The sequence below is a fragment of the Terrapene carolina genome, unplaced genomic scaffold (genome assembly GCF_002925995.2).
Source record: "Terrapene carolina triunguis isolate 2854851 unplaced genomic scaffold, T_m_triunguis-2.0 Scaffold232, whole genome shotgun sequence".
Taxonomy (NCBI): domain Eukaryota; kingdom Metazoa; phylum Chordata; order Testudines; family Emydidae; genus Terrapene; species Terrapene triunguis.
Window position 1 is genome coordinate 7,342,219 of NW_020664583.1, and position 20,232 is coordinate 7,362,450.

General features: G+C 37.9%; 1 protein-coding gene across 11 annotated transcripts in view; it reads left to right on the top strand.

Annotated features, from left to right (window-relative positions):
• LOC112103737 (inter-alpha-trypsin inhibitor heavy chain H4-like) overlaps positions 1-20,232 on the top strand; it is a 42,493-nt gene that overhangs the window by 11,074 nt on the left and 11,187 nt on the right. For 2 of the 11 annotated variants that reach the window (XM_026656722.1, XM_026656727.1), the window contains exons 4-17: positions 300-462; positions 564-674; positions 1,422-1,550; positions 3,153-3,269; positions 4,818-4,986; positions 6,223-6,348; positions 8,050-8,231; positions 9,332-9,514; positions 10,363-10,502; positions 11,090-11,247; positions 11,739-11,771; positions 12,721-12,789; positions 19,442-19,480; positions 19,998-20,024. In XM_026656722.1, the coding sequence (XP_026512507.1) occupies positions 300-462; positions 564-674; positions 1,422-1,550; positions 3,153-3,269; positions 4,818-4,986; positions 6,223-6,348; positions 8,050-8,231; positions 9,332-9,514; positions 10,363-10,502; positions 11,090-11,247; positions 11,739-11,771; positions 12,721-12,789; positions 19,442-19,480; positions 19,998-20,024 (1,646 nt within the window). The remainder of the gene's footprint in view (positions 1-299; positions 463-563; positions 675-1,421; positions 1,551-3,152; positions 3,270-4,817; positions 4,987-6,222; positions 6,349-8,049; positions 8,232-9,331; positions 9,515-10,362; positions 10,503-11,089; positions 11,248-11,738; positions 11,772-12,720; positions 12,790-19,441; positions 19,481-19,997; positions 20,025-20,232) is intronic. The other 9 variants (XM_026656724.1, XM_026656728.1, XM_026656725.1 and 6 more) reach the window with 5 other exon arrangements.

The window sequence follows — 20,232 nt, forward strand, 5'->3', positions numbered from 1 at the left end:
TCCAGTTATTCAATCCTACCGCCACTGGCATTAATTCCAACCACCAGTGCCTCTAGGTTTCTACTACAAATCTAAACTCATCTCCTACATATAGAATAGATACTGTACACTAAAAACTTTGAAATGGTAAGTAACTCTCCGTGGGATGTGAACAAGTCTTATTTACATTAAATAAAGTGACCTCTCTCTCCTTGGCTGTGCCACTTGACCACTCTTTAACCCAGACAAATGGAAACGTTGGCAACATCCCCTGAAAATATCACAGTAAAAAGCTAAATGTCAATTTTACTTATTTTCAGAACCACTGGAAGGAAACTAGAGCAGTTTCATGTTTCAGTCAACGTTGCATCAGACAGTAAGGTTACCTTTGAGCTGATATATGAGGAGTTGTTGAAGCGACAGCTGGGGAGGTATGAATTGTTATTTAAGGTCAGACCCAAGCAGCTTGTTAAACACTTTCAGGTAAGCTACACCTAGAGGCTTTAGGAATAAATGCCGCTACCTTGTTTGGGCAACCCTGCAGCTGCCAAATGACGCTAACCTATTTTCCTTCTTTCCTTCAGATTGATGTCCACATCTTTGAACCCCAGGGTATAAACTTCCTGGAAACTGACAGCACCTTTATGACAAATGAGTTAACTGAAGCTCTTACAAAGGTGCAGAATGAGACCAAGGTAAAACATCATCAGGAAAATTATATTAAAGCTAATGTTAAAAAAAGTATATAATACATAGGTTGGGAAAAGCGTGTCTGTACATCTGGGTATAGTGCTTAGATTATCCACAAATATAAAGTTAGTTTTTAAAAGTCACATGATACCTAGAGTACATAATCAGCAATAACCCAAATTTAGGTGAATAGATTTAAGAATACAGTTTAGATATTAGAATCCGAATACTTGGGTACATCACTCATGAAAAGTTGTACAGAGATTTGGTTGTGGAAAGCAAAATATATCAATGAGTGAAGATTGTCCTCAGTAATTGAGAATTAGGTTGGTTGTCCATTTAGAAAATACAATCCATGAGGAAAGTATTTGTTACTTTCCTGACTGCGCTTCTCATCGGCACTCCAGCTCATTCCTCCTGGTATTGCCAATGTCCAGTTATGTGTTCTATGTAGATGTCCCTCGACCACCTGATGGCATCCGACACCATGAGTTGCCACATCAGCTGAGCGTAGCGTTGACTGATTCCACATTCTCTCAGCACTCGCTCGTTACTGGGGTTGCATGCCCCTAAGGCTCTGATGATCAGTGCATGTGTCTGGACCTGGTAACCCTTAGCTCTCAAGGTTTCGGCCAGACGGGCATATTTCTCTACCTTTCAAGTAATGCTAATGGGAATTTATCTGTTATTGTTAGTTGCTATTTATTTTTGTGATTAATCTTAGTTTAGTTGCTTTTGTGTTTAATTTTCAGGCTCATATTTTATTTAAACCAACAATAGTTCAACAAAAGAAGAGTCCTGAACTTGAGGAAACTCTCCTAGATGGAGACTTTATCATACGTTACGATGTTAAAAGGAGTGTCAGTGCAGGAGATATACAGGTAACAAATATACGTCTGGAAGTGCAAATGAGAGAGATCATCATGGGTTGATAGATTCTGAAAGGGCTATAGTACAATTAAAAAGTGCAGTCATCAATCCAGAGTGAGGTGGAGTTGAAGGTAATCAGTAAACCCAGAAAGCACCATCCATTGACAAATTAGTCTTATATTGCATCATGCTCTTTTTCTGTAAAGGGGATTTTCAAATGCTGGCAGACCTAAGGATTACTTGCCAGTCTTTGTTGTAAATGAGATTAGCTGAATTTGATTTAGACAATTGTTAAACAGTAATTACTTGTGTATATACTACATTTATCTCTATTTACGTTGTAAAACAATTTTAATAAGATTTTTGTTATAAAAGAACAGATCTGTTTAAAAAGTTTGTGGATCAACACATGCCCTTGTAACAGGGCAGGGCACTCACCAGTGTCATGCCTCCTGCTGGTCAGTCTGGGAATTAGTTCATCCAGCTCAGGAGTGCCCTCTTCTGGCCGGTTTCTCCCCTGCCCTTACCTGTCCCTCTGCAGTCCCTTTATCTCCACCAGATCAGGCCCAGCATCCCTCCCGGACCACAGTGCCCCTTACCTTGGGGTGCTGCCCCACGGCAGTGTCCCCACACTCTGGGTCTCCCCTCCCCAGGGAGCCCCCAACCCCCTATACCCACCTTGCCTCAGTGGCTACTGCCACTCGTCATCTAGCCCCTTCTCTCAGGGGCAAACTGCAGTCTGAAATGGCCACTCATCACTGGCAAGGGGGTTGGACCGGCTGCCTTTTTTTGCCCTGGCTGCCTCCCTGCAGCCCTAATACCTCCTCAGGCCTTTGCCACAAGGCCTCAGCCTGGGAGGTCGCCAGGCCAGGGCTCCCCAGCTCAGCCTGCCCTTTCCCAGTACTGCTCTGTCCAAGGTACCCCTGTCTCTACCAGGCAACTAGGTCCTTCTTGCTCCACTGCTGGAGCAAGACTCACTTCCTTCTCCCCAATAGTGTTGCTAACAACCTCTTGGATTATTAATACAAAATGTTAAAAACTTAATTTACATTTAATCATTTTTATTGTTTTGTTTACTCTGCTTTTTTTAAGTCAGGACAATGAAAATTGACTAGTCAATTTCAATTTTATTTCTAGTCAGTTTCATTTTCTGTTTTTTCTGTGTTTGCAGGATACTGTAAAATTTAGGTTGCAAACACCATAGGGTAATGTTATTTCTTTCAAAACGAATCTTTTTTATTGAATGTTTTGAAAGAGAAGTCTAAGGAAACCTATTCTTTGATGTTGGGTTTTGTAAAAGTTTGTTTTGACAAAGCTTAGATGTTTGACCTTAATTGTCCTGATAAAATTCTGTTTATGATGGAAGAGCACCCTTCTTAAGAATTGCATAGTCCCATTGAGTGTAGTAGAGAAAACAGGATATGATTGTCTTTTGAATTACACTATACAGATGGTGGTGTTTTTCTTTAAAACTTATGTATCAACAATTATTTTGAGGAAATACAGTTTGGATTTGTCTAGAAGACTAGTAAGCGGATGATGGATCTGATCCTGTGGCTGTGTCACAATAATGCAAGATGTAAATTATATGTATTAACTTTTTTGTGTTTCAGATCGTAAATGGGTATTTCGTGCATTACTTTGCACCTAATGAAATGCCAACATTTCCCAAAAATGTCATCTTTGTTGTAGATCAAAGTGGCTCTATGTCAGGCAGAAAAATTGAACAGGTAACTCACTTCTTAAATACAGAATTACATTTGTATATTTATTCACAGTGTCTGTGCTATTGTATAAATAAAAGCTGATGACTCCACTGTAATTTCTAAAGGTGCTTCATATACCAGCAGCACTATCTCACTCTAGGAAATAACAGTGACGTTCAGTTTTAAAACTCATGCTACTCCTGTAGACATGCAACATTTTCAGAGGCTAGAAGCCATCTTGCTCTTGGAAATATGCACATGCAACTTTATTAACTTGATAATTTTAAAGTTTAACCCCTTCCTAACATGGCTGTTGTTATAGATATCTCATCTTAATAAAGTTCTAGCTTTCTAACTTAGTTGTTCGCATATGAAAAATTTTGCTTTAGTTTTTTTGTTTTCTTTTAATAAAAGTGGGAACAAATAAGATCACAGTGGAATGAAGCCAGTGGAAGTTTTACTCATTGACTTCACTGGGAGCAGAACTGGGCTTCAGTAGAGTATTTGCACCAGTAACAGTTACAAGATTAGGTCACCTGCAATGGCCTCAAATTGAAAGACAAAGTTACTATGGAGTCCTAACAAATGCCCTGATCCTCCACCTCATATTCCACTTTTCAAAGCCATTCCACCCTAGCCTCGGTGACCAGTCCTTGAAACAAACAGTGTTACAGTGACTTCCTTCTTCTCCTCCTTCTCCAGAATAAGTTACTGAAATGGTTGTGTAAGTTTTGCATATTTTAGGACCCAATCCTTTTAGCCGTTACTCAAGTGAATAAACACATAGGGCCAAATACAGTAGGTGCAACTTCACTGATTTACACCAGGGCTGGTTATGGCCCATGCTTTTTACTGTAAAGATGATCAGAGAGAAGAACAATTTGCATAATGAAGTGATAATGGCACTGTCACAGAAGTTGGTGTTTAGCTGTGCAGTACTGCCAACCCAAAAAGTAAAAAAAAAAAAAAAAAATGAGTCAACCCCCTAAAATTATGAAACTGGCTTAAAATTATAAATTTAAAAAATTGGGGTTCTTTTTATTTGCCTTCTGATTTCTGAAGCTTTACTAAGTTCACTCACTTCATGTTTTCAAGCTTTAATTTTTCCACAACCATGGGAATTAGAAATTGTTTTAAAATGGAAGCTGAGATTCTCTTGCAGTGTCTTGATTCCAGCAGCTGGGAGTTAAGAACAACATCAAATATGATGAGACTTGCAATAAAATTGCAAGAGTTGGCAAAACTAGATGTGTACAAGGAAAGTTTAGATTATGTCTCTAATGTATCCTTGTCCTAAGGGTTGGATTTACATATCAAGAGATTCTTCCTTATTCAACTATATATGAGCCGAAGTTTATAAATTTGAAGCCGCTGACAAAGTGAATTACAACATTTGCACTCGGGTGTATAACACAAACAAATATTGTACTTGTAATATGTTACATTCTTCTGAAGAGAAACCTCATTATTTAAAATAAACTATGCAGCAAAAATAAAGGTATCTTAATAAGCTGCAGCTCCATTTTAAATTCAAATTCTGATAAAATACACTTTCCCCCCACTTTTTAACAGACAAGAGATGCCCTCCTGAAGATTTTGGAAGACCTCAGACCTGAAGATCATTTTAGTTTAATAACCTTTAATAGCCTGGTTACTGAATGGAAGAATACTTTGTTACAAGCAACTGGACAAAATGTGGAAAGTGCTAAAAGATATGTTAAAACTGTTATGGCTCGTGGAGGTAAAGATGATATCTAAATACTTTTAAACATAGACATTCACCACAGAGTATGTGAAATAACTCCTAGAACAAACTGTTGTTATTAATTTATGTTATATGGCACTTTTCAGAACAAATAAGATATGATACCTGTCTCAAAGAGTTTACACACTAATTTTAAACAGGAAGTACTAGTTATTTTTTAACAAATACTAGGGATGAAAAGGGACAAGAAGACTGGTTACATTAATAAGATCAACTGGCAAGTAAACTGTTATATGCACATATACAGATGTCCCACTACAGTTATGAAATGTAAGGTGTAAGGGAGTTTTTCCTTTTTATATATGTGATTGTTTATAATTGAGCTCGTTGAAAATTTTCCAGTAGAACATTTTTCCTCAGAAAAGGCCAATATGTCAAAATTGAAATGTTCACAATATTTAATTTAAAAATAATTTAAATGAACTGTTCTGATAAGGTTCACCTTATTAGAATGGAATGTTTCAATTTTCCATTTTGAAAGAACTTTTAAAGGTATATTTTATTTTCTATAACATTATAATATATAATAAAATTTTAAAAAATAAAGTCAATCTAAATGCAACATTTCAATTGACTTGAAACAGAAATTTTTCAAAAAGTTGGTTTCAAAGGAAATTTGGAAAATTGATGTTTTGTTCTGATTTGCAACAAAAAACAAATTTGAAAATCACAGAATTTTCTGTAAAATGGAAATTCCAGTTCTCATACAGCTCTATTTTATAAGCAAAAGGCTAATATAACCATTAGTGAACAGTGATGCCCAAAAGTTTATTTTACTTTCTATTCTTCTGCTATTAATTTTGTTTTACACTTGATTGAATGTTCAGGCCTCAGCATTTGATATCAATGTAGACCATCAGTGAGCGGCACAATCCTTAGACTCCTCAAATGAATCCAAGTAACATTTCTTAAATTCTGGTCTCACAGATACTGGTAGTTATTTTATATGGATCTGCTGAAACTCTAAAAAAGGGCCCCTGTCTATGTTCCTCTTCACAGAATACCCCAGAATAACTAATGTACAATTCAATATAACCCATCATTAGCAAACCAAGTAACTTAAAAGCTCAAATCATCCTCTCTCTCTAAAAATTCACCACCTTTTATAATTTTTTTAAATCCAGTCAAATGCCTCTTTAAAACTGAGGTGAACTGATTGGGTTCTTTTGATTGTTTTTAGATGTAGAATCGTGTGTATTTTCTCTGTTGCAGGAACAGATATCAACAATGCCCTACTGACTGCAGCAAATACACTGGATAAGGCCAACTATGCTGAGATATTGCAAGCACACAGCATTTCCATGATAATTTTGCTGACAGATGGTCAACCCACTGTTGGTAAGTTAATCACAATAAGGCAATTCCCCTCCCCTAATTATGCATCTTTTACGTTGACATTCTGGTAGTTGTTGTACATGGTCTGTATACTAGAAAACTCACGCCCAGGAGTGGGATGGAAGTTCTCACCTATTCTTGGTCCACTCAAAATCTGGAGAGAGGCTACTTCTACAAACTATACATGAAAGGAACATGGAAAGAGCTGAACTTGAGATGGTGGCAATAATCTGCATGTTTGAGCGTACACCCTTTGACAAGAAACACAATCTAAACACAATCCCTTGTGCAATTTACAGTCTTTGAGAGGTGAGGCAGGCTAGCTGTGTATGGTTGAAACCTGAAGGCAACATACCTAAAGCTAAACCATGGGCACACATCAGTGCTGTGTTTGTGTACTACATGTGTGCATCCTTTTGGGCTTAGGTTACAACACTTTCTCCTCACTTCCCAAAATCTGACTGTATATTTTAATAGTACCTTTTATTCTGTAATCTTTTGTGAATTTTGATCTTAATTAGCAACTCACTGTGATATCACAAGATGGGATTATGATGTGAGAAAGTAATTAAACAGCTAATTCTGATGACACAATTAAGCAATTATGACATGTGAGAAACATGCACCAAATTCAGATGAGTCCCTAAGAAACAAAATATTCTGTTTTCATGCTAATTTCCTTAAGCAACTAGAAAAGAAAACACTGAAATCGCAGGCCCTGAAATGAGCAGAATTGTTTCTGAACAAAGATTTTCAAAGTTTTGCATGAAGCATCTGCTTCTTTTCAATGACTGCAAAATAGAGTCAACCCATGACCCCTGTATATGCAAAACCCATAAGTGGTAGGCCTGTCTACTAACTCTCACAATCCAAATGACTTTTTTTTTAACTAAAAACAAAATTAAAAGATTAAAAAGATGGGGAAATTACCTTTGTCCCATAATATTACTACATAAATTAAGATAGTGCTGGTCTAGTAGTTAAAGCAGGAGACTGGGAGTCTGAAGACCTTAATTCTGTTCCTGACTCATCATGTGACACTAAATCAATGGGATTGCTCACATGAGGAGAAGTTCCAGGATTGGCCCTTAGTGATTTTGAATATCGTGTTGTATGAAAAGCTTCAATCCAGTGACCACAGTGATGGCTAAATGGGGGCAGTTAGAGAACCAATGAAGTTTTTAAATCACAGTTCATCTGGATTGCCTATGAGCTAATTTATTTTCTCTCTATATAAATATATATGTATAATTTCTGTTAATGACTTCCATCTCCATCCCTGTGCCTCCATCTTTAATTGTTTGTATTGTAGCTGTCCAACTCAATTTGTAAGTTCCTTGAGACAGAGACTTGTCTAACCCATGTATTTTGTAAAACACTGTATGTAACTGGAGTGATCTGAATAATAGTAATAGGTGTTTCATGAGTGTATTAGGTGGAGAATTAGACCCAGTTGCTGAGAAAGCAGAGTGGTATTTTCATCCTCAACTAAGCAGAATTCAACAACTTATTTTTTTTAACGTTTCACTTTGAATTATTTGTAAGACTTTTGAAGCAAAAATTTCAGTACATCTCATTGCTGTCTTTCTATATTTAAAAAAAAAACCCTCTCTCTCTCTTTCTCTGTATATATACACAAACACATATTGTTTCTCTCTCTCTCTCTCATTCACACACACTGTATTTTCATTTTTTTAATAATAGGTGTTCAAGATGTTGAAATAATTCAACAAAATATACAGAAGGCTATCAAAGGAAAATATGTCCTCTATTGCCTTGGCTTTGGTTTTGATGTCAGTTACAAGTTCCTTGAGAAGATGGCCCTAGATAATGGAGGAATAGCTCGTCGTATATACGAGGACTCTGATTCAGATTTGCAGCTCCAGGTAGGGTTCTGTTCATAATTTAGGAAACATATTAAATAGTGACTCTGGCCTATTTAAATCAACTAAAGGCATGCCATGAAACTCTTAACTGTGAGACCAACACAAATGAAAACCTTTGTGGGCTCTCAAAGAGAGCAAAAAGTTGTATCTGTTTTCTCCTCAAATTTTGTGTCCAAATGAAAGGCCAGTTTTTAGAGTGAACGAAAACGTTTGTGGCATACACAGGGCCAAATCTTGAAATTCTCTCATCTCTCCTGGGCAAATGAGTGAAAAATTATAATTTTGTGTGAAGAGATGAAATCTGTCATTTAGTGTTACTGAAAGATACATTCTCTAATAGAAATGATTCTGTAGAAATTTTGATTCCTGGTTCAGATTTTTTAGTTTTACTTATTTCTGTTTCTAAAACAAAAAAGATAACTATCCAAAACTCTAGGCATCCAGCCTGTAATTGGATACACAGCACAGGAGCACATTGGTCAAGCTCAACTATAAACTTTCACCAATAAACTGACCTGAAAGTTTTCTGAATGTTTGAAAAAGTTTGATCCATCCCCCTCTCCATATGCCTTTATTTTTTAGTTCTGGATGGATACTGAAGTACCAAATTACCATGAAAAATATAGCTTATGTGGAATTGCTTGTCTGATCAGAAAAATAGCTTCACTAACCCTTGCCAAAAAGGCTTATTTTGTGAAGTTTCCATTATGCATCTCCAAGTGAATCAGATATGTGTTTGTGTTTCTGTGTGCCCATCTGAACTGAACCTTGGAGCCTATTGAAGTTCCCCCTCATCACTAGTCAGAATGTGAAATGTAGTCACCCTTAAATCCTGGAATTAAAGTAGCACACCGGTGAAACAGAATTTGTGATGCCACAGGTAATCCACCAGATTCCCTGTGTCGCTATCCACGGAAATCCAAATCCAGTGTAAATCCAGTCACATATGCTAATAGACTAGGCAGAGTATAAAGGGAGTTCCTAATATAGTTTTGTAGGAAGAGAAAAATAAACACCAGGCCTTTTGAGATGTGTTTAAATATTTGACAGGTTACTTACTTAGAGTTAGTTATACAATCACTTGGTCTCTCTCTCTGTAGAGCTTTTATCAAGAAGTGGCTACTCCCATATTAAAGGATATTGAAATACAGTATCCAGAAAATTCCATCCTGGAATTAACTCAGAACAGTTTCAAACTGTTTTTTGATGGTTCTGAAATTGTGGTAGCTGGAAGAATTGACAATGAACTTGACGTTTTGCCAGTGGAAATTCAAGCTCAGTCAGTAAGTACTTATAAGTCCTGAGAGTTTTCTACACAAAGAGAAATTTGTACATATACTGTAAGGGGCATATTCTTGAAATTTCCATGGTCTCTTCTGTACATCAATAAAACTTTTTTTAAAAATATCTTGTATATATTTTATGTTCACCTCTGCTTCTGATATGTACAGACCAGAGAGAGGTTCTGTTGGTCCATAAAGTATCACCACATGTTCTAAACAGTGGTTTATTTATAAAGAATAGTTTGGGAAGAAGAAATGTCAGATATGAGTATAATTAAATAGTGTAATCACTAATGTGGCACAAATAGAGCATCTATTATGTCCTATTAGCTGTTCCTTCTTTTAGTCTTCCTGGAGCTTCTGAAAGTTATTCAGTTATGACTAGAAATTATTTCATGGGTATTTGAGATCTAAGTTGTTATATTCCATTGAGGCATATATCTTGTTAAAATATCATTTTAATTAATCATGTAAAGAGTGAGATTTTTTGATAATTCCGGCAGCTAAACTGAGAATAAGGTAACACCCATCTACTACGGAATGTAGCTCTCTGATGGTATGTATTGACTTATTATAACTAATTGAATTTAAATAATTTAACACTGGTGCACTTTAAATATGGCAGGGCAGTTTTATTGTAAATATTGTAAGCAGCTGCCTGCTATCCAAACACTAAGAAATTTCATTGGGGAAAAAGTATCCTATAGCTGACATCAATTTTTTTTGCTTGGTCTTTTCAGGATCTTTTAAATATATTATTTTTGAACTGGGTAAGGTCTTGAAACTTAAAAATATGATTGTCTTTAAATTGTCTCTTGAGGGTCAATCTCTCTCTCTCTCTCTCTCAGCATACTAGTAACCTGATTTTTAAGGAGGAAGCAAATGTAAGAGAAAAGGAGAAAGTATTTCAACATCAGAAGTACATTTTTGGAAATTTCATTGAGAGATTGTGGGCTTACTTAACCATTCAACAGCTGCTAGAAAAATCGTAAGCTAATAAGCTAATAAAATCCTCATGTTGTGTATTATGAATTTATAAACTTCTTCATAAAAACATACCATAGATTCTTTATTCACATGATGGGAAAGGAAAGTGTGAATATTCCTGCACATAGCCTTAAAAATATACCCAGTGAAAAGAATACTTCAGGACTGTATAATAATGATCCAATACTTTGCAGTTTGACAGTGTTATATGCTGCTGTGTTTTGGATTATTATTGTGAAATGCTATAGTATTTATTTATATGGACTATATTGAGCTTCCATAGTACAGTCAAGTATATATCTAGTGTAGGTGGTGTAGGTGTTGCCAACTACAAATGATTGAGGGATGTCCATAAATCATGCATTTTCAAGGTCCACTTGTATGTTTACTTGTAATTACAGAGGCCCTGACACAGCAAACACATGAGCATGGGCATAATTGTATAGGCATGAATATTTGAGTTATTCTAATGGGACTACTCATATTTAAAGTTACTAGAAAATCCCTAGGAGAAAGTTTGAGGACCCCTAACTAGTAGTCAGCTGAAAAGTTCACTTTATTTTTTTAAGTCATGAATGCCGACATTAGTATTTCAGCTCAAGAGGAACAGCAGAAAAACATGCAGGTGGCCCGAGCTTTGGAGCTATCTATGAAGTACAGTTTTGTTACACCTCTCACTTCCATGGTGGTCACCAAACCTGATGATCAACAGAAACTCCAGCTGGCAAACAAACCAGCTGAATCTGGTAAATTCAATTTGGAATGATCCTATTTCAGTTACAAACAATACAATCAATAGTTGCAGATCCATTATCTCCATGATCTAATTTTTGGTGGCAATGATGTAAACCAGGTTACACACTGCAAGTCTAATTTCAGACTACTATTTAAATGCAGGGGGAATAGTAAATAAGTAGTTAATTACATGAATTAATACTGAGCAAATGCTTATTGCTGAAGTTCCTTCCCTGCCCACTTCGAGAAAATCTTGCTCATTTCTCTCTCTGATTAAACTGAAACTAGTAAATAAAGAGCAGAGGCTAGAAAGAATGTCACTTCTTATAGGGCTTTTGTCTACTACATCTACAATCTCTTAAAACAAATTCTTTACCATGGTATTCAGACAATGAACCCCTCCTATTTCCCCCAAATTTCCTGTTTACTAAAACACATTTGAGTACATCAGCAACTGGTGGTTGAAGCTATGATCCTAATCTGTCATCACTCCTCTGTCTAGATAATGAGAAGTCAAGATTTACTGGATTTTCAGGTAAGCGATCTCAGCTCTTCAAGTAATTTTTCCTTAATTGGCCGAGCTTTTGAGGCCTTCCACGCAACTTCATAGCATTTCTCTGGGCTTGTCTACATGGGGAAGCACAGGAAAATTAGTCTGTCTATAAAGTGTTAACTTTTGAATGCTGCATCTGATTAATTTCAAAATTTCAAAGAATGTTCTAGGCATGAATGAGCACAGACATACTGATATGGGGGAAAACTGGAAAACCAGAAGAGGGAAAACGGGGGACACATGGAGCTCCTGCCATCTGTTTAGTAGAGCCGCAGTTTAAGGCACTTCTGCAGCTGTCTATAGGTCAAAGACCTGGTTGATGGTGCCCATCTTTAACATCATCCAGCATAACAACACCCACGCATGTGGAGGAAAATAGCAGACCCTGGCAATCTGACATGATGATAAGAGACTCTCTCCAGGGGGCAACAGGGGAACACAGAGCCTGGCATGAGAGAGTGGGGCATTCCAGAGAGTCCTGGAAATAAAGGAGGATGAGGAGGTGGCAGACAGGGAGCTTCCAGGGGAAGAATGGAGGGATGCAAGGAAGCATTGGGGGATGCAATGAGGTTGGCCTACAGAAGCAACGAAGTGTGGATTCCCCTTGTAGTTTCTAGAGACACATGAATAGGCTCAGATTTGGTCCTATTAGCTGTGAAATATTAAAATGAGGTTTTGTCTTTTATTTGAGGAAACATTTTGATACTGGGAAATGTATAATTGAAATAGGGGTAAAATGTGAACTATGAACAACAGAAGGCAGCAACCTCCACATAGGGAGTGGTGAGAATAATCTAGCCCCCAAAGTAGGAAGTCTCTCTTTCTAGTGCTTTTAGAGCTGGTCCTGTAGCCTTTACTCATATGAATATTAACAAGAGTTAAAAAAGCTTTTGAAGTGATAAATGGTATTGACTGTATTTTCTGCCACCAGGTAACAAACTCTCAAAAAGCCATATAACGAAAGCCTTAAGTTTCAGAAGGCCTCATGATGAGAGTATGTGTAAGTTATCTTACTTTTCCAACTACTGAGATTATTTCTTTAAATAATAATCTAAAGTATTCAAACATTTAAATCTCATGTTAGTGATTCTGATTGTAGTGAAAAATTAGATATATATTTTGTTCTAAGATCTTAGCCCGTTTGTATTAAAAACAGTTTAAAAGTTCTCTGAAAGTTGCATGTTTCAAATGAAAACTGGGGGTTTGCTAGCACATAAAAAGTTAATTCTATTAATCAATACACTTCAAGATTTTAGGTCTAATTTACACAGGGCACAGACAGATCTTGGTGCTGCTTCCACTGAAGTCAAAATTAATTTCAATAACAGAATTGGACCTATACATTCTTGGGAAAACTTGTATCTGTTGTTTTAATAGTCATGCCATACATTGCAACCCGGATCTTCTGGTCTTGCTAGGCTGGTCTGTACTGGAGAAATTTTCCACTGTCATCACCATTTCAAACACACTTCTGGTCAGATTTGATGTTTGTGCTACAACCCCTCTGTGCCAGATTGGCAGGGGTGGGCCAAAGGGAGGGACATATTGGGACAGGGAGGAGGCATGGTTGGGGCAGACGTGTGCCTTTGCAATTTTGCACCTCTGCAAAAACCACAAGGGCAGTGCAACTGTGGGAGGACAGTCCTCAGGGCTCCCCTAACTTGCCTGGGGACTGCACCAGCTCTCACATCCCCTGAATTGGGGTGGTGCAATCTTTGCACTGTATATGAATCTGTCCCCTCCTCTCCATAAGCACAAGTTGCCAGGATGGTGCACAAGTGTTACCAGCACCTTAATACTTATTCAGAACAAGTCTCTCCAACATTGTATGTCCTGCATCTGGTTATACTGCGCTACTGCAATGTGGCCATTAAGTCCTAGCATTACTATAGCATTGGTTCATTTGGTGTAATCTCACAGTCCCCCTCCACTGTCTTCAGTGACTTCTTTATTGACAGCTGTTGGGACCTATGCTGGGATCCATGAGAACCCTGCAGTGAGTGCTGTTTGTCATCTTGCTTCACTGGTGTAACTGAAACGAACAGCATTGCAACTTGCAATGGTGATATTTTCTCACATAGAGCAGTCTTGTAATTAACTAGTTTTGGAATAGAGGAAATCTCTATAACTTATTTTATCTTCTGGAAGCAATTCAGAGATATAATCTGTAGCATCTAAAGTTACTTTGGCAGTTACATGAGAATATGTTTTAGAATTTTTGTATTTTTTTTAAAAATTACTTATTTTTACTTACTACTGCCGAAAGCAAGGAACAAATAATACTGGTTTGAAGCAAGCCATAGAAGGTGGCCTTAATAGGAACTTTTACTTGTCTGGGGAATGAGAGCTTTCAGGGCATGGCAGAGTAAGGAATGAGGTTTCTTGCCATCCTGTGTCTTGTTTAGGGAACTCTGAGACTCGTGCTCCGGAAGTAGGAGGATGAGACTTCTATTCCTTCCTCTCCTCAAGACACTGAGGATATTTTCTCATTAATTATTAATTTTTATTCTCATTTGGGAATTGTTTACCATGTGTTTGCATGGCAAGGAATTGGAATGAAGAATGGGAGTGAAAGGTGACTTACTCTTTTTCTTGCTTTTTCTCTACACTGTTACAGCACTGTATTCTTTCTTAACTTCCCCCTAAACTCTTTTTCCCCGTGTTATATGGGCTACTGAAAGGTGCAGTGGGACTGCAGCTCAGCTAAAGTTGAAAAGAAAGATTTGTGTTCCAAATAAAAGATATTCTCTCGGGTTTGTTTGTTTTCCCTTCTCTGAAGTGGAGAGAAATAGTGTTTTCCTCAGTGGCTTGGAGTAGAAAGGATTTGACTCTACCATTTACTTCCTAGCTATAAGCAGCCATTATCATAGAATCATAGAATATTAGGGTTGGAAGAGACCTCAGGAGGTCATCTACTCCAACCCCCTGCTCAAGCAGGACCAACCCCAACTAAATCATCCCAGCCAGGGCTTTGTCAAGCTGGGCCTTAAAAACTTCTAAGGATGGAGATGCCACCACCTCCCTAGGTAACCCATTCCAGTGCTTTACCACCCTCCTAGTGAAATAGTTTTTCCTGATATCCAACCTAGATCTCCCTCACTGCAACTGGAGACCATTGCTCCTTGTTCTGTCATCTGCCGCCACTGAGAACAGCCTAGCTCCATCCTCCTTGGAACCCCATTTCAGCTAGTTGAAGGCTGCTATCAAATCCTTCCTCACTTGTCTCTTCTTGCTAGCCTAGTTGTGACTAACTGAAAGTCACAAGTGCAGCAATTCCCAATCAGTAGAACCTGAGGCAGCACGAGTCTTCTGATATGGAACTTCCTGCAGTAAAAACATGGGAAAAGATAGCTTTTTGAGGACAATCTCAAAAATTGATCATAAAGAACTTGATTATTCTGCAGTAAATGAGGGAAACTTTACCCATGTTTCTTTTGGCTTGGTTAGGATTTATTTTAATTTGTTAATAAATCTTATTTTTAAATCATATTACCACCTCTTGTTATGGAACGCCATATTACAATTCAGCCAGTCAGCCTGTGATAGTCTAATAGTCACATTGTAAACTTTCCCCACACTTTTCTTTCTTAATATATCCCCTTCCTGGCTTACAGCATTCCTAGTGTACATACACAGCTCGATCAATGTACCTCTATTCTGATTTGCAGCACCCTTGTTATATCAGTTTTGGGCCTATTGAACAAGCAATACTAGTCATGTAAAATCATGCCTTCGTTTTTTTTGGTTGTTTTTTTCATACCCAAAAATTATAGCACCACAGAAGTAAGCGATGGAAAAACCTACAGACCACTGTAATGTTCCCCTGGTGTTATCTGGACCAGTGATCTGCTAGATCACTCCAATCCTTGACTCTGGGAGCCAGTCTTACTCTGCTCTGCTGTGAGAACCCCCCATTCCTGGGGGTTCACGCACAGCCTCTGGCATATCATAGAATCATAGAATATCAGGGTTGGAAGGGACCTCAGGAGGTCATCTAGTCCAACCCCCTGCTCAAAGCAGGACCAATCCCCAACTATTTTTTTTACCCCAGATCCCTAACTGGCCCCCTTAAGGATTGAGCTCACAACCCTGGATTTAGCAGGCCAATGCTCAAACCAAGCTACTCCTTGGAATGTGCAACTGAATGACACTAGCTAATATCTCCGATCCCAGATACAACACTAGGAACGTCCATCTTGCAGTGTCCAGTTATGCCCACTGGATGCTGCAAGCTTATATGAGTTCGTCAATTTAACAAAGAAATTGATATGCACCAGGCTTGTTCATGACATGCTTCAAACCAAATGCACTGCTTCAGGTAGAATAAACAAACAAATTTATGAACTACAAAGATAGATTTTAAGTGATTATAAGTCAAAGCACAAGAAGTCAGATTTGGTCAATTGAAATAAAAGCAAAACGCATTCTAAGCTGATATTAACACTTTCAGTGCCCTTACAAACTTAGATGCTTCTCACCACAGGCTGGCTGGTTGCCCTTCAGCCAAGCTCTCCCCTTTGATCAGTGCTTCAGTCGCTTGGTGGTGAGGTCTGTAGATGGAGGTGGAAGAGAGAGCCAGCATGGCAAATGTCTCTTCCTTTTATCATGTTCTTTTCTTCCCTTTTGGCTTTGCGCCCCCACCCTTCAGGGTCAGATAAGCATTACCTCATTAGTCCCTGACTGACCAAGGGAAGGGGGGTGGGTGACTCACTCAAGAATCCAACAGATCCTTTGTTGCTGCCTAGGCCAGTGTCCTTTGTTCCTGTGAGGCTAGGCTGAGTTTGTCCCATACATGCCCTGATGAGGTGTGAACTGACCCTCTGTTCCTGGAGAGTTTTGCCTGGGCTTGTTTTAAGCCATGAGGACACATTTTCAGCCTCATAACTATAGACATGAAATTACAACCTATAACATTACTATAACATTACCATAACAACAATGCTCAGTGCATCATGAGCCTCCCGAAGACATCCAACATGAGAAACTTTGCATTGGATACCACACAATCATTTTATAAGGATGAACATGGGGATGCAGGGTGTTCCCCTCAGATACAGAGTGTCACCCATTTAGTTTCACTGCAGAATGGTTTCCTACAGTGTTATTTAATAGAGCTTTCTCCACTTCTAAGAGATTAGGCTTCCCTTCTGTTAGGGTTCCCTCCCCACTCTAAACTCTAGGGTACAGATGCGGGGACCCGCATGAAAGACCCCCTAAGCTTATTTCTACCAGCTTAGGTTAAAACTTCCCCAAGGCACAAATTCTTCCTTGCCCTTAGATGGTATGCTGCCACCACCAAGTGAGTTAGACAAAGATTCAGGAAAAGGACCACTTGGAGTTCCTGTTTCCCCAAAATATCCTCCCAACCCTCTTCACCCCCTTTCCTGGGGAGGCTTGAGAATAATATACCAACCAAATAGGTAACCAAGGTGAGCACAGACCAGACCCTTGGGTTTTTAGGATACTAAAAACCCAATCAGATTCTTAAAAACAGAACTTTATTATAAAGAAAAATGTAAAAGAAGCACCTCTGTAAAATCAGGATGGAAGGTAATTTTACAGGGTAATAAGATTTAAAACACAGAGGATTCCCCTCTAGGCAAAACTTTAAAGTTACAAAAAAACAGGAATAAACCTCCCTCTTAGCATAGGGAAAATTCACAAGCTAAAACAAAAAATAATCTAATGCATTTCCTTGCTATTACTTACTCTTTCTGTAATATTAGATGTGTCATTTCAGTAGGAGCTGGATTACTTGCTTGGTCTCTCTCTTTGTCTCAGAGAGAACAACAACAGAGCACACAGCAAAAACCTTCCCCCACAAATTTGAAAGTATCTTCTCCCCTTATTGGTCCCTTTGTCAGGTGCCAACCAGGTTATTTGAGCTTCTTAACTCTTTACAGGTAAAGGAGGGATTTTATGCTACCCTTAGCTGTATGTTCATGACACCTTCATTTCCTCAACTTTTCTGCACTTAACTAGGGATGAGTGGGCACATAGTCAACCCTATATTTTGCAGTGACAAGTGCAAATAGAGACACATGAAACCTCAATAGATGTCAGTAAAAAATGTAGTGTATTTTCTGGGGGAAGGAGAAGAAGAGAGCAACAGTAGTAAGAAATATCTCATTTTTAAAATGCTACCAATAAGAAGCATGATGCTAGCTTGAAATGTAATTCAGACATGGTATTCTCTTTCTCCATTTACTAACGGATGGAGGTCTGCACACTTATCCTGTTAGTATTCTCACCAGTACGCTAATCTCTTAATTATCTGTTTGTTTGTTTGCTTAAAATAATCATATAAAGGTTTAAATCAACATCAGGCTTAAAAAACACATTTCAGTCTCATGTTTATGATGATGATTGTGGATGTTTATTTGATACTAATTTACTAACAGAATATGATCTACAGGCATATATATTTAGGACAAAATAGTATTTTAAAGTAATTTTCCTATTTTTAAAAATTAGTAATATTTAAAACCTCTGAAAATAAAATCGATAAAGCTTTACAAGTAAGTTGAAGAAAATAAATGCCAGTAATAAACACAATTCAAGGTTTTAGACATAGTTTAACCCACACAGGGAATAGATTTCATCTGCTATATGAATACCAGACTTGTCTACAAAGTGAGATATAACATCACTCGGGATACCTATTTTTGACAGATGTAACTGGGGAAATACATAGGACTCATCCACAGTTCTGGATTCGGTTGTACATGCAACTTGAAAAGACAGTACATGGCATATCAAATTGTGCATTGTTGCCACAAGATATAATTGAAACCCAGTTTTGAAAGATTTTTTTTTAAAGAATTAGACATTTATATAGATAAGGAGAACTCTAGTAGCTACATGTGATAGGATAAAAATATATAAGGGACATATAGACATTAGGTGTCTGGAGTTAGGAAAAACTTCCCCCATGCAGATATATGTTGGTGCATAGTTATCTACGCTGGAGCTTTCATGCCGTCCTCCAAAGCATCTGGTACTGATCACAATTGGAGAACAGATATTGGACTAGATGGACTACTGAACTAATTTGGGATGGCAACTCCTGTGCTCTGAAAACTATTTAAACAGTAAAATGAGACTATATGGATTGGAAGTAAATCCATGTCCACTTAGGACTTTACTGTTGTCACTCTGCTGTATGCCAGAGTCATTCAGAACTCATGGCACCTGGGATAGAATTCAGATCTTCTTGCCCCAAAAGCTTCCTGCCCCAGCCACTTCAGCTATTGGTTTTTAATCTTCAGCTACCAAAACCAAACTTGTAACCCATTTGCAGGTTGGAAGGTTGACACTAGGAACCAAAATGTGTTATCAATGACTGAAATATGGAACACTGGTATTTCTTTGGATCAGCCCTTGCTCCTCAAGTCACCTAGCTGTCCAAAGAAAATAAATATAAGCTATATACAACAATTATATTAATGAAAATTTCTTTTAGGGTTTAATCACATAAATTAAGAAATATAGAGTTAAATTGCCACAGCAGCCTTAACCCTGCTCTCGTATAATGCACAAGGACCTTCATTTGGGAATAAAAAAAACATCCCACGCCCACCTTGAGTTCTGGTTCTGAAACTGATAAGAAAGAATGCAGAATTCTTTTAAATTATTGAACTTTTCCTCTCCAGTAAGAAGTGATCGATATTTTCTTGTTTCTCAAGCCAGGGGTAAGTGAACTTACAGCTTCAAGTTCATCATTTTTAATGTAATTTAAAAATCAAGAACTGAAATTACTACTGTGTAAGCAGCAAGACATTCAAGTAACTCTAAATCACAGAGGCACTGAAGTAGCTGAGTCACCCCAAAGCCACAGCAATTCAAGCCAGCAAAAGACATTGATACAGAAAACAAGTGGGAACTAGAGTGCATTTAGCTTCATAAAACCAGAAATTGCACCATTGTTCTGCATCCTGCAAGGGGCTGAATGCCCTCAACTTTCACTGTGGCCTATGAGGGTGCAGGGAATTCAGATCTATGCAGGAGGCTTTGTAGGATCAGGACCCAAAAGCCAGAATGTCTGCATGCATTCAGGGGACCATCTGAAAGTTTGGAGGAAAGGGTACTTTACAATTAAAGTATGTACACATGCAAGGGTGGGAGAGATTTTCTCATAGAAACTGCTTCATTCATAATATTTTGCATTGGGTGGTCACTGAATCTTGTTCTTAAATCCTCATGTTTTAGATTACATTCAAAGAGTACCGAAAACTGGTAAGTTACTTTGTTTTGTTGTTACTGTGTTCTTTACCCTGGAGACATATGGAGCAGGATTCCCACCCAACATCATCCTTTCCCAATGACTTTGTACTGACATATTTTATAGATGACTATTTGAGGACACAATTACAGTTCATGATCTTTAATCATAGATTCATAGATTCATAGATTCTAGGACTGGAAGGGACCTCAAGAGGTCATC